Source organism: Mustelus asterias, chromosome 22 (genome assembly GCF_964213995.1).
Source record: "Mustelus asterias chromosome 22, sMusAst1.hap1.1, whole genome shotgun sequence".
Taxonomy (NCBI): domain Eukaryota; kingdom Metazoa; phylum Chordata; class Chondrichthyes; order Carcharhiniformes; family Triakidae; genus Mustelus; species Mustelus asterias.
In genome coordinates, this window is record NC_135822.1 from 9,909,714 (window position 1) to 9,924,579 (window position 14,866).

Genomic DNA, 14,866 nt, shown 5'->3' on the forward strand with positions numbered 1-14,866 from the left:
AGGGTTTCTATGATTCTATGATCTGAACAGTTCGAGAAGGGTTGTGGGGGAGTAAGTGGTTTCAGAATACTTCATCAAGAAAACTGCTTCACGAATGCAGAACATAATACTATTAAATTATATGGCTGGTTATAACAAGTCATCATCTTCTATATCTCCCCTGAGGATGCTAACTCAGACGGTGGTGTGGTTCCAGGAGAGGCCTTTGGCTTTCCTCTGCCTTTTTCAAAGCAACTATTAATTATGTGTGGGCTTAAAGGTGGTGCATGTTGGCAACTTACCAGTTCCTTTGGAAGTAGTGACTTTTCTTGTGCGATCCCAGATCTTCGAGATTTGACCATGGTGGAAGCAACACGGCACAATCTGACCTTTTCCTTACTAAGTAGTTCCACACATTGAGGTAGGAACCATTGGATAGTGATCAAGCCCAGTCCATCACGCAAACCAGCCTCCCACCCATTGACTCTGTCTACACTGCCCGCTGCTTCAGCAAAGCAGCCAGCATAATTAAGGACTCCACGCACCCCGGACATAATCTCTTCCACCTTCTTCCGTCGGGAAAAAGATACAAAAATCTGAGGTCATGTACCAACTGACGCAAGAACAGCTTCTTCCCTGCTGCCATCAGTCTTTTGAATGGATCTACCTCGCATTAAGTTGGTCTTTCTCTACATCCTAGCTATGACTGTAACACTACATTCTGCACTCTGTCCTTTCCATCCCTATGTATGGTATGTTTTGTCTGTATAGCACGCTGTATAGCACCAAGCACGCTTGGTTTCATTGGTCAGAACATTGAATACAGGAGTTGGGACGTCTTGTTGAAGTTGTACAAGACATTGGTAAAGCCATACTTGGAATACTGTGTACAGTTCTGGTCACCCTATTATAGAAAAAATATTCTTAAACTAGAAAGAGTGCAGAAAAGATTTAATAGGATGCTACCGGAACTTGATGGTTTGAGTTATAAGGAGAAGCTGGAACTTTTTTCTCTGGAGCACAGAAGGCTGAGAGGTGATGTTATAGCAGTCTATAAAATAATGAGGGGCATAGATCAGCAAGATAGTTAATGTCTTTTCCCAAAGAAGGCAAATGGGATGTTGGCCTATATTGCGAAGGGGATAGAATATAAAAGCAGGGATGTCTTGATGCACCTGTACAGGGCATTGGTGAGGCCGCAGCTGGAATACTGTGTGCAGTATTGGTCCCCTTATATGAGGAAGGATATATTGGCATTGGAGGGAGTGCAGAGAAGGTTCACCAGGTTGATACCGGAGATGAGGGGTTTGGATTATGAGGAGAGGCTGAGGAGATTGGGTTTGTACTCGTTGGAGTTTAGAAGGATGAGGGGGGATCTTATGGAGACTTATAAGATAATGCGGGGGCTGGATAGGGTGGAGGCGGAGAGATTCTTTCCACTTAGTAAGGAAGTTAAAACTAGAGGACACAGCCTCAAAATAAAGGGGGGTCGGTTTAAGACAGAGTTGAGGAGGAACTTCTTCTCCCAGAGGGTGGTGAATCTCTGGAATTCTCTGCCCACTGAGGTGGTGGAGGCTACCTCGCTGAATATGTTTAAAGCGCGGATGGATGGATTCCTGATCGGTAAGGGAATTAAGGGTTATGGGGATCAGGCGGGTAAGTGGTACTGATCCACGTCAGATCAGCCATGATCTTATTGAATGGCGGGGCAGGCTCGAGGGGCTAGATGGCCTACTCCTGCTCCTATTTCTTATGTTCTTATGTTCTTAAAGGTAGGGGAGTCTAAAACTAGAGGGCATAGGTTTAAGGTGAGAGGGGAGAGATACAAAAGGATCCAGAGGGACAATTTTTTCACACAGAGGGTGGTGAGTGTCTGGAACAAGCTGCCAGAAGTAGTAGTAGAGGCGGGTACAATTTTGTCTTTTACATGGGTAAGATGGGTATAGAGGGATATGGGCCAACTGCGGGCAATTGGGATTAGCTTAGGGGTTTTTTAAACAAAAAATAGACAAGTTGGGCTGAAGGGCCTGTTTCCATGCTGTAAACCTCTATGGCTCGATAAGAAACAATACTTTTCACTGTATATTAATACATGACAATAATAAATCAGATCAAAGGACAGGAAGGCTTGATGACTTTAGTGCATTGCTTTATCGTTACTGGTAGTTCCCAGGGGAACTGAGTTCAATTGCAACATTCTAATACTGCCCTGGTGTACATAAGTTCCAGATTAAACTTGATACAGGCTGTTTTAGTAGCTCAGAACCCTGCTAGAAAGCGCAGACCTTAAAAGAAGGTCCAAAAAAACCTCCCAATAAAGCACCAAAGGGCTGAGAAGACCTCAGAGCAAGGGAGAAATTACTTGAGCAAAATGTTTGCAGAATGTATCAGTGCAATGAAGTGCGTGAGCTGAAGGGTTTTGTGCAGAATAAAGAGGCTTGGAAGCAGCCAGAAGGCTTAAAAATGGAGTTCATTTCAATGCTGACATGTTACCCAAACTACAGCAGCAAGTGGCAGTGCAGAGAAAGCATCTGACTTAGCATTAAGGAAAAGTATCTGTGATAACCCAAAAGAAACTAAACCTGAAAAAAGGAAAATGAAGCTATTCCATAGGAAAAGTTCATACCAAAGTTGAGTTGGGAGAACTCAACCGGAAGCACAGTCAAGACACAACAGCAGGCAGAAGAGTTACTCAAAGAAGTTGCTGCCCTGAAAGACTCTCTGAAAAATCAATATCCACTTATGGTAAAAAAAAGATGTGGAACACTACAACAGAAAAAAGCTACATTGGAACTACCAGTAACGATAAAGCAATGCACTGAAGAGCAGTGTGAGTTGGCAAGGGATCAGCAAGAAAGTAAACAGTTGAAAGAGCAGCCAAACTAGGGGATTTTCACAATAACGTCATTGCAGTGTTGATGTAAGCCTACTTGTGACTAATAAACTTTAAAAGCACTTTAATTGCCCTTCAAGATCAAATCCAATAAGAGTATGTAATCCTTTAGCAACTTGAAGAAATGAAGACTGTCTTGAACAGCGTAAGAAACCTGAGGAGACTCTGTTGGATTACAGTAAAAAGTCAAGTCCAAAGCAATTGAGCTTTGCAAAGAAGCCTGGTGGAGCACCTTCAGACGCTGCAAGGATCCTTCAGGTCAAAGTTTATTCCTCTGAAAGATTGCGACAAGAAGCAAATTAATTTAATGTGACTGAACAAACTGGGAACGTTGGCAGAGAAGCTCAGGCGATGTTCATATTCCAGGAAGAAGCCAAGGCGTACAAGAAATAGATTGAAGAGCTGAAGAACCAGCTGAATGGAAACGAGGAGGCATTGAAAGGAAAAGCCGCAGAACCTCCCAAGCTGCGATCGGATAATGAAGCCATGAGTATCAGAATTACAGAACTGAGACAAACTGCCGGCGACGGTGCTGGCTAACTGTGAAACCAAAATGAAGGACAAGACAAAACTCTGCCGCGGGCAGAGAACAAAAAAAAAAAATAAGACTGAAAAATGCAAATCCGATGCTGCAGCCCATGGAAATGGAACAAAAAAACACTGGATTTCTCAAACATTAAGACAGCTGAACTCACCAGAGCAGTTGCTGAGCGAATGAAAAGATTCACAAGCTTGGAAAAGGATTGAAAAATAAGAAAGTGAAGAAATATTTGGAGGAACCTGTTGAGCAAATGTGGATACCAGTTTTGGAACGGCAGTGTCCAGCAGGAACGTGGAGGACCCCCAGAATAAGAAAACCTGAGTCCACTCAGAGAATGAACGCAACAAAACCATGACTCTCGCCAACTTTTACAGATGCACCATCGAAAGCATTCTTTTCGGTTGTATCACAGCTTGGTATGGCTCCTGCTCTGCCAAAGACTGCAAAAAAAGGATTGTGAATGTTGCCCAATCCATCACGCAAACCAGCCTCCCATCCATTGACTCTGTCTACACTTCCCGCTGCCTCAGAAAAGCAGCCAGCATAATTAAGGACCCCACGTACCCCGGACATTCTCTTTTCCACCAAAAGAGAAAATGCTGGAAAATCTCAGCAGGTCTGGCAGCATCTGTAAGGAGAGAAAAGAGCTGACGTTTCGAGTCCAGACGACCCTTTGTCAAAGCTTCTTTACAAAGGGTCATCTGGACTCGAAACATCAGCTCTTTTCTCTCCTTACAGATGCTGCCAGACCTGCTGACATTTTCCAGCATTTTCTCTTTTGGTTTCTGCTCCCAGTATCCGCAGTAATTTGCTTTTATTCTCTCTTCCACCTTCTTCCGTCGGGAAAAAGACACAAAAGTCTGAGGTCACTTACCAACAGACTCAAGAAAATCTTCTTCCCTGCTGCCATCAGAAATTTGAATGGACCTACCTTGCATTAAGTTGATCTTTCGCTACACCCTAGCTATGACTGTAACACTACATTCTGCACTCTCTCCTTTCCTTCTCCATGAACAGTATGTTTTGCACAGCGCGCAAGAAACAATGCTTTTCACTGTATACTAATACATGTGACAAATAATAAATCAAATCATATCCAAATAAAGCATACGGGTTGTCAATAAAGAGGAATGCAACCCGAAGCGGGGCAAAAAGTGAATCAAATGGAGACAGTCGAGTGGCGGAAACACAAAAAGTACGACAATTTCAATGGCAAACTGGCAGTAACAACCCAACTCATTCCTCCAGACATGACGGAATGGAATCTGGGAGAATTGTCAAGCCTTCAGATCATCTGAATTTAAAGTCAGGGGCTGGAGATGAAGGAGTGTTGCCAAGTAAAGATGTAAATATATTTGGGCAGGGACTTGAGGAGAGGTGTAGTATAAGGGTTTTTGGCAGAGCAAGGCTTAATGTCGGACTGGAGAACAGCACCATCCAATGTATGATGTAGAGAGTCACATGGTAGTAGACTGTGTGTAATAGAGGCTGAAAGGAGCCAGTGGGACAGCGCCCATGCATGACAGTACCTGGGATATGTATATATTCATGGGTTAACAATCAACAGTTTTTGTTTAATCATTGTAAGCCTTCAGACCTCTAAATGAGGCACCAAACAACTTTACAACAGGCCTGTGTTGGGCAAATATCAAGCAATGCTCCTACTCTTAGCCCACTAGCTAGTGTGTTTTCTCATAAGTGTTTTCTGGATATTGGTAAGGGTAGGACAACATTTGCCTGTTGAGGCGTCCATTGTCATGTGACCCGAGGATATTCATTAAAAACAGAAAATGTTGGTAATACTCAGCAGTTCGGGCAGCTTCTGTAGAGAGAACCAGTGTTAATGGCCGGGATTTTACCGGCCCGCCCGCCACGGGAATTGGAGTGGAGGAGGGGTGGAGCATGGGAAGGTCCGTTGACCTCGGGCGGGTTTTACGGTTTCGGGATGAGCGAGGCTGTAAATTCAGGCCCAAGGTTTCAGCTCAATAACCTCCCATCAGAGCTGGGACAGAATGGAGGTGCTTCATTACCATTCCCTTTCGCCGTGAAAGACTTAAGGGCGGGATTTTCTGGCCGTTCCCACCAGCGGGATCTTCTGGTCCTGCTGACTGCAAACAGCAGCCCGCACCCCCCCCCCGCACCCCGCCCACCCTTTCCCGGGCCCATCCCTAATCGCCCTTGAACTGAGTGTCTTTTTAAGAGTCAACTACATTGCTGTGGGTATGGATTCACATGTTGGCCAGACCGGGTAAGGACAGACAGATTTCTTTCCCTAAAGGGGCACCAGTGAACCAGATGGGTGTTTACCAGAATCGACGAGAGTTTCATTACTGAGACTAGCTTTCAATTGCAAGTTTATCAATTGAGTTTCAATTCCACCAGTTGCTGTGGTGAGATTTGAACACAGTAAGAAGTTTAACAACACCAGGTTAAAGTCCAACAGGTTTATTTGGTAGCAAAAGCCACACAAGCTTTCGGAGCCTTCAGCCCCTTCTTCAGGTGAGTGGGAATTCTGTTCACAAACAAGCCATATAAAGACACAAACTCAATTTACAGAATAATGGTTGGAATGCGAATACTTACAGCTAATCAAGTCTTTAAGATACAAACAATGTGAGTGGAGAGAGCATTAAGACAGGTTAAAGAGATGCGTATTGTCTCCAGACAGGACAGCCAGTGAGACTCTGCAGGTCCAGGCAAGCTGTGGGGATTACAGATAGTGTGACATGAACCCAATATCCCGGTTGAGGCCGTCCTCATGTGTGCGGAACTTGGCTATCAGTTTCTGCTCAGCGACTCTGCGCCGTCGTGTGTTTCCAACCGTCGTGATGATTCCAACCATTATTCTGTAAATTGAGTTTGTGTCTTTATATGCCCTGTTTGTGAACAGAATTCCCACTCACCTGAAGAAGGGACTTAAGGCTCCGAAAGCTCTCTCTCGCTCTCGCCCACGCTCTCTCTCCCAGAGCTGAGAGATTATCGACCTGAACCGTTAACTTAGTTTCTCTCTGCACAGATGCTGCCTGGCCTGCTGAGTATTTCCACTGTATCGCAGTATTTTGCTTTCCCGGGAGATGGGTGTGGGGGCTAAAGTGTAAAAGATGATTCCATATCGCAGGACTGCCTGCTGTCTGTGCTTGGTGCATTATCGTACCCGCAGTGTGAATCAAAAACCTCGGGATCTTCACAAGAATGATCCCAGGAATGAAGGGTTTGTCATATAAGGAGCGGTCGAGGAATCTGGGTCGAGATTCGATGGAGTTTAGAAAGATGAGGGGAACTTAATTGAAACTTACAGAATATTGAGAGGCCTAGTTAGAGTGGACCTGGAGAGGATGTTTCCGCTAGTGGGAGAGACTAGAACTCGAGGGCACAACCTCAGAGTGAAGGGACGCTCCTTTAAAACTGAGATGAGGAGGAATTTCTTCAGCCAGAGGGTGGTGAATCTGTGGAACTCATTGCCACAGAGGAGGCCAGGTTATTGCGTGTCTTTAAGATAGAGATAGATAGGTTTTTGATCAATGAGGGGATCAAGGGTTACGGGGAGAAGGCAGGAGAATGGGGATGTGAATCATATCAGCCATGATTGAATGGCAGAGCAGACTCGATGGGCCGAATGGCCTAATTCTGCTTCTATGTCTTACGGGAGAGAAGGGAATAGGAGAAAAACGTTGCAGTGAAACTATTTCAAAGAACTGTGCAGAGAATATTTTTGGGACTTGAAGTATTTTAAGATCAGTGGTTATTGAGAAAGAAACTAAATCAGATTTAAAAGGGGAAATTCTCAGCGGGTCTGGCAGCATCTGTGGAGAGATGGAAACAGTTAACAGGTTCTGAGGAAAGGCCTGGGAATTGCTGGGTAAGATTTTAATTCCTTCAAAATTCACAGTTAAGTCTCATCATAGAATAGAATCCCTACACTACAGAAGGAGGCCATTTGGCCCATCGAGTCTGCACCAACCACAATCCCACCCAGGCCCTATTCCCATACCCCACACATTTACCCTGCTAATCCCCCTGACACTAGGGTCAATTTAGTATGGCCAATGCACTTAACCAACACATCTTTCGGATTGTGGGAAGAAACCGGAGCACCCGGAGGAAACCCACACAGACAGGTGGAGAATGTACAAATTCTACCCAGACAGTGACCCAAGACCGGAATTGAACCCGGGTCCCTGGCACTGTGAGGCAGCAGTGCTAACCGCTGTGCCACCATGGCTCCAAATTCTGTTCTTCTTCTAACACTGCTAGACCCACTGATATTTCCAGCAATTTTTGAATTTTATTTTTATATTCAGATTTCCAGCATCTGCAATGTTTTGATTTTTTTTCTTTGAGGGTTTGAAAAGGGAATAGACTAAGTACTTGAAAATGAACGACAGAATGAAACGGCAGGGCAGGAAAGAGGAATTGGAGGGAAATGCTGCACTTCGAGGGCTAGCAGAAGCATGAAGGGCTGAAAGGCCTTGTTGTGATTTCCACAGTTACTACTCATTACAGAGGGTGGGAATTAACGGCCACGCCCGTTTGGCAGAACCACCTCACCTCGCGCTCACGCGCTCTCCTCTCACTCATTCACTCTCACTCATTCACTCTCACTCACTCTCACTCACTCTCACTCACTCTCTCTCACACTCTCACTCACTCTCACACTCTCACTCACTCTCTCTCACACTCTCACACTCTCACTCTCACACTCACACTCACACTCACTCTCACTCTCACTCTCACTCTCACTCTCACTCTCACTCTCACTCTCTCTCACTCTCTCTCACTCTCTCTCACTCTCTCTCACTCTCTCTCACTCTCTCTCACTCTCACTCTCACTCACTCTCACTCTCACTCACTCACTCTCACTCACTCTCACTCTCTCTCACTCTCTCTCACTCTCTCTCACTCTCTCTCACTCTCTCTCACTCACTCTCACTCTCTCTCTTGTGCTCTCTCTCTCTCGCGCACTCTCGCGCTCTCTCTCTCTCCACCACCCTGCCCCATGGTGTTCTCCAGCCTAACTTTATCAACATTGCAATGACTTCATTTTAAAAACAAGCACATTAAACATTTATGGGCAGCACGGTGACACAGTGGTTAGCACTGCTGCCTCACCGTGCCAGGGACCCAGGTTCAATTCCAGCCTTGGGTGACCTCCCACACTCCAAAGATGTGCGGGTTGGCCATGCTAAATTGTTCCTTAGTGTCAGGGAGATTAGCAGGGTAAATACATGGGGTTACGGGAATAGGGGCTTTGTTGTCTGTGCAGGTCCGATGGGCTGAATGGTCTCCCTTTGCACTGTAGGGATTTGATGATAAACATTAACTGACGTTCTGTCACTGAGATGAAAGCTTGGCGCTCTCCATCTCTTGTTCCGGCTGTTGGTTATTGCCGTGAAACCCAGGCTGCTCGGAATGGAGAGTTAATGCTCTAGGTGTGAGTAATGGCACGCGGGCTCGGTTAAGCAGCGGATGTGGCCTCTTAGTTCACATGATGAATGGTTCTCACCTGCAGTAAATTGAGAATTTAGGGAGCTGACGCAACTGGAACTGATTTCCCACAAGTAATTCTTCCTTCTCCCACACTGCACACTCGCCCTCGTCAGCACTACGCAGTGGCTGTAGCCATAGCAACAGCGAGGATTCTGGGGCATCGGCAAAGCTTTGGGGGGCTGTGGGTGGGAGGAGGGGAGATAAAGATTTCTGATGCTACACAGCGCAGCCAAGATAAAACCTGCTTTGAGGCAAAGCCAGGGCCTACGGCAGGTTTTATTTATTTTTTGCCCATTTGTCAAAGTTACTGAATCTGAAGGAGCCAACCATCGGGCAGTGCCGACTGAACGGGTGGTCATGTGGGCACGCAACTGGAGTGGTGCCCGTTTGAGAAGGGTCATCCCCGGTTAGACTCGCCATAGGTGATGCTGGCTGAGTTCACACTGCAGTGATCCTGGGCTTGTGAATCTGGACCTGAGATGGGGGGAGGAATCTGGGCTTCCCGCCCCTGAACCAGAACATCGAGGAAAATGCCCAGCAAAGTCGGGCAGCACCTGGGCAGAAAACACTTCAGACGTGTCGGTGAAGGACCCTTCCTCAGAATCTCCTCTCCACCGCTGTAGCACAGTGAAAACGTGTGTGGGGTGGGATTAGGATTGGCGCATGTTGCCTTCCACGGTCGAATAGGCTGCCAACATGTAGAAACATAGAAGATAGGAGCAGGAGGAGGCCATTTGGCCCTTCAAGCCCGCCATCATTCATCACGATCATGGCTGATCATCCAACTCAATAGCCTGATCCTGCTTTCTCCCCATAACCTTTGATCCCATTTGCCCCAAGTGCTATATTCAGCTGCCTCTTGAATACATTCAATGTTTTGACATCAACTGCTTCCTGTGGTAATGAATTCCATAGTCTCACTACTCTTTGGGTGAAGAAATATCTCCTCATCTCCGTCCTGGAACTCTTTGCCACAGAAGGCTGTGGAGGCCAGATCATTGAATGTCTTTAACAGAGAGATGGATTGGTTCTTGATTAATAAGGGGGTCAGCAGTTATGGGGGAAAAGGCAGGAGAATGGGGATAAGAAAAATATCAACTATGATTGAATGGCAGAGCAGACTTGATGGACCGAGTGGCCTAATTCTGCTGCTATGTCTTCTGGTCTTATGGTCCTAAATGGTCTACCCTGTATCCTCAGACTGTGACCCCTGGTTCTGGACACCCCCACCATCTGTAAGACCATAAGATGCAGGAGCTGAAGTAGACCATTCGGCCCAGCGAGTCTGCTCTCCCACTCAGTGAGAACATGACTGAACTGATAAGATAATCTGTCCGAGTGACTGAGGCTCTATCTCCAACTCAGATTAAGTGTATTTATTAGTGTCACAAGTAGGCTTACATTAACACTGCAATGAAGTTATGGTGAAAATCCAATGGGATGAGTTTGGAGTTGAGAGGTCCATCCGGGGTTGGACAGCTGGAGATTTTGCAGAATGAAGGAGCCGTCAGTCTCTTTCTCTTTTCTGACAGTAGCATGTGTGTGGGCGATGGGGTGTGGGACATTACTACTTGAGACCTACCTTGCTACTACGAGAAATCTTGGGCCACCTCGGTCAACTTCCAGCGTTGCCACCAGAATCGGCAATCTTCAGCACCAAAGGGCGGTATGGTGGCACAGTGGTTAGCACTGCTGCCTCACAGCTCCAGGGACCTGGGTTCAATTCCTCTGGGTGCTCCGGTTTCCTCCCACAGTCCAAAAATGTGCGGGTTAGGTGGATTGGCCATGCTAAATTACCCCTTAGTGTCCTGGGATGTGTAGCTTAGAGGGATTAGCGGGGTAAATATGGGGGGTGATGGGGATAGGGCCTGGGTGGGATTGTTGCCGGTGCAGACTCAATGGGCCGAATGGCCTCCTTCTGCACTGTAGGAATTCTATGATTTCTATGAAGACGCCCACCAGAAAGACATTTAATTAAATACATTTTGGAAAGACATCAGTCTCTGTCACAAACTCCTGCTTAAAGTTAAAGTTTATTTATTAGTCACAAGTAGGCTTACATTGACACTGCAATGAAGATACTGTGAAAATCCCCAAGTCACCACACTCCGGCGCCCGTTCGGGTACACTGAGGGAGAATTTAACATGGCCAATTCACCTAACCCCACATCTATTAACATACAGTGAAAAGTATTGTTTCTTGCGTACCAGACAGACAAAGCATACCACTCATAGAGAAGGAAAGGAGAGGATGCAGAATGCAGTGTTACAGTCATAGCTAGGGTGTAGAGAAAGATCAACTTAATGCAAGGTAAGTCCATTTAAAGTCCGACAGCAGCAGAGAAGAAGCTGTTCTTGTGTCGGTTGGTACGTGACCTCAAGATTTTTGTACCTTTTCCCCAATGGAAAAGTAAAAGTAAAGTAATGTTTATTTATTAGTCACAAGTAAGGCTTACATTAACACTGCATTGAAGTTACTGTGAAATTCCCCTAGTCGCTACAGTCCGGCGCCTGGTCAGGTCAATGCACCTAACCAGCACGTCTTTCAGACTGTGGGAGGAAACCGGGGCGCCCAGAAGAAACCCACGCAGACACGGGGAGAACGTACAAACTCCACACAGTCACCCAAGCCAGGAAAGGAACCTGGGTCCCTGGCGCTGTGGAACAGCAGTGCGAGCCACTGTGCTACCATGGAAGAGAGAATGTCCAGGGTGTGTGGGGTCCTTGATTATGCTGGCTGGTTTGCATCGTTGCAGCTGCTGTCTTTGAGTTTGTATGCGCGTCTGTGCCTTGTCGAGTGGTTGTTAAGGATCCCGTGGCACTACTTGCCGGCTGGGAGGGAGTTCTTCCAGTTATCCTGGCAGACGGATTTGAAATCATCACTTATCCCATTTGCTGAATTTGGGACTCGGAGCTGCCAAATTGGCTGCCGCACTTGCTTACAAAATAACAAGTACATTTCCAGATTAGTTAATTGGTAGTGGAGCACCCTGAGAGATCCTGACAGGCTGGGAAGTGCTAATATAAAAGTTTACCTTTCTTTTTAAAAGCATCTCTGCCAGTTTGCCAGAGGCATCGTCCTTGGATCAAACACCTCGTTCTGCTTAGTGTCTCTCGCAGTGAGGTTTCCTGTTCTGCTTGTGTCTTCCCCACTTAAACAGTGGTGTGATATACAGATCCGCTGGTGTTGGCACTGTTGGGATAGATGAATTGCTTTCGTGTGGGTTTCATTGTCCAAATGTGAAACCAGATGATGAGGAAGGGAAGAGGATCCGTGTTCTTGGATGATGGGGTGTGGAGGGAGGGCAGTGGCCCATTGAGTTTAAGACAAAAGCAACATTGGTTCCTCTTGCACACCTGAAGGCACTGACTTTTGAGTTATGGGACTGACCATTTGAGCTACAAGGAGAGACTGGATAAGCTTGGATTTCTCTAGAGCAGAGAGAGTTGATGGGGTAGATAATTGAGGTGTATAAGATTATGAAGGGTATGGACATTTATTGCCCATCCCTAGTTGCCCTTGAACTGAGTGGCTTGCTCGGCCATTTCAGAGGGGAGTTGAAAGTCAACCACATTGCTGTGTCTCTGGAATCACATGTAGGCCAGACCAGGTAAGGATGGCAGATCGGCATGGTGGCACAGTGGTTAGCACTGCTGCCTCATAGCGCCAGGGACCCGGGTTCAATTCCAGCCTCGGGTGACTGTCTGTATGGAGTTTGCACGTTCTCCCCGTGTCTGCGTGGACGTCCTCCAGGTGCCCTGGTGTCCTTCCACAGTCCAAAGATGTGCGGGCCATGCTAAATTGCCCCTCAGTGTCAGGAGGACTCACAGGGTAAATATGTGGGATTGCGGGAATGGGGTCTGGGTGGGATTGTGGTTGGTGCAGACTCGATGGGCCGAATGACCTCCTTCTGCACTGTAGGGATTCTATGATTTCCTTCCCTAAAGGACCTTAGTGAACCAGATGGGCTTTTCTAACAATTGCCAGTGGTTTTCTGGTCATCAGTAGATTTATAATTTCAGATATTTTTTATTGAATTCAAATTCCACCAGCTGCTGTGTTGGGATTTGAACCTTGGTACCCAGAACATTAGCTGAGTCTCTGGATTAATATTACCACTAAGCCACCGCCTCAGGCTCGGTTTTGTGCTCAGATCTCTAGAGTGGGACTTGAATCTACAACAATCTCATTCCAAGGTGAGTCCCTCAGGTTAGCAATGGCTCCTGGGAGTCCCTATTTGAATCATTTATGTGAAGATCTGACTCGGCGCTAATTTGTGCTCTGTTGTGTGTTGAAGGTGCGGGTCTGGAGGTACCTGAAAGGCAGAGAGACTGTGAAGAATGAGATTCTCCTGGATGGTGGGAATAAAGTGATGATCTGCGGCTTTGGCGATCCCTTAATCTGTGACAACCAAGTTTCCACGGGCGACACTCGGATTTTCTTTGTCAACGTGGCACCCAAGTCTATGTGGCCGGCTCACAAAAATGAGCTCTTACTCAGCTCCAGCCTCATGAGGATTACCCTTCGAAACCTGGAGGAGGTGGAGAACTGCGTGGAAGGTATGGACTTGGTCATGTGTCTCTGTTTCTGTTTTAGGTTGCATTGTCTTATTTCCATTTCTCCCTACTCTCTTTATCCCCCTCCCCCACCAGTTCCCTGCTGGATGATTGATCCCAAACCTGGGGCAAGTGCCCATCCTTTATGTGAGGTATTACTTCAGTTAAAAGGAAATGGCTTACCACTGATGTCAGAAGTGATGCCAGTCGGAAGGCTCAATGCTGCACTTTGGCAAGGACATCGCAGCTGAGTCTGAGCATATCTACATCTTCCGTTCCCAGAGAAACCTTCTCCCAAAACTGGCTGGGAACCAAACGTGGGAAACTTTATATTTCTTCCCTGTATCTGAGAGGTTGTGGAAACAAATCATGCCCTTACCTTTGCAAGTGAAGCGCTTTAAACGTTCCAACAGATACGATAAGGCTGTTTCTAGGTTACGCAATGTGGCGAGCTTGCCATTTCATTACGGGGGTAAGTACTATAGCCAATTTACACAGAGCAATGTCCGACTCACAGGGATCAGATAAAGATTCAGGTAATCCTTTTTTGGTGGTATTTGAGGGGGGAACGTTAGCCCGAACATCGGGACCTTTAACCTGGACAGGAGGAAGAGAATTTGCTTTAATGCTTTACCCAAAAGGTCAGCTCCATTCGCAATGTAGCACTGCTTCAGTACTGAAGAATTGTCTTTGTACATTGCGTGTCTGAGTCCTTGGGCGAAATTTTATGGGAATCGTAGCGGGCGGGATAGAAAATTCGGCCCGAGGTGCAAAGGTCCGTTGACCTCGGGCAGGAATTTCTGGCCTCGGGCGAGCGCGGCCGGAAAATCCCGCCCCTTGTGTGGGATTTGAGGATGGCGCGAAGGCAAGATATCTACCAGCTGAGCTCAGTGGACACCAATGATAACTGGCCTCAGTGCTTTCTGTGAGGGAAGAGGTGACACCTGTTGCTGTTCTTGTTGCTGATTACGATCTGGTGATGCTCTGCTGGAAATTCTATCCGTGTGGAAATCCACGGAATCTGTCCTTTTCATTCCTTCATCTGCGGTGCTCTCTGGCACTCTGCGTGTCTGGGTTCACCCACGGACGGAGTGGCTGCTTTGAGTGGAGAATGAGAGTTTTCAGCTGAGACCTATGGAATTACGGGGGAAAGAGAAAGGGAAGGAAATTGGGACAGAAAAGAAATAAAAGACACAAATGAATCTTGAAGCACAAACATTGTTGTTTGTGACTGGCCCTAAAAGTGCCAGCTCTTGGTTAGAACCCTCAGTCCAAGGGAATGAAAAGTTATGGTTGCGACAAGATGACTGAATATAATCGGGATCCTTTAAATCAAAAGTGGACTGATCAAAACAGCTGAAGATGTATTCTGTAACAGCTGATATGCTGGAGATTACTGCAATTAACTG

At 46.5% G+C, this 14,866-nt stretch overlaps 1 protein-coding gene across 1 annotated transcript in view; it reads left to right on the plus strand.

The window, feature by feature from the left end:
* Positions 1-14,866, plus strand: part of agrn (agrin) — a 582,383-nt gene that overhangs the window by 8,589 nt on the left and 558,928 nt on the right. Inside the window, exon 2 of the mRNA XM_078238727.1 lies at positions 13,199-13,460. Coding sequence (XP_078094853.1) covers positions 13,199-13,460 — 262 coding nt within the window. The remainder of the gene's footprint in view (positions 1-13,198; positions 13,461-14,866) is intronic.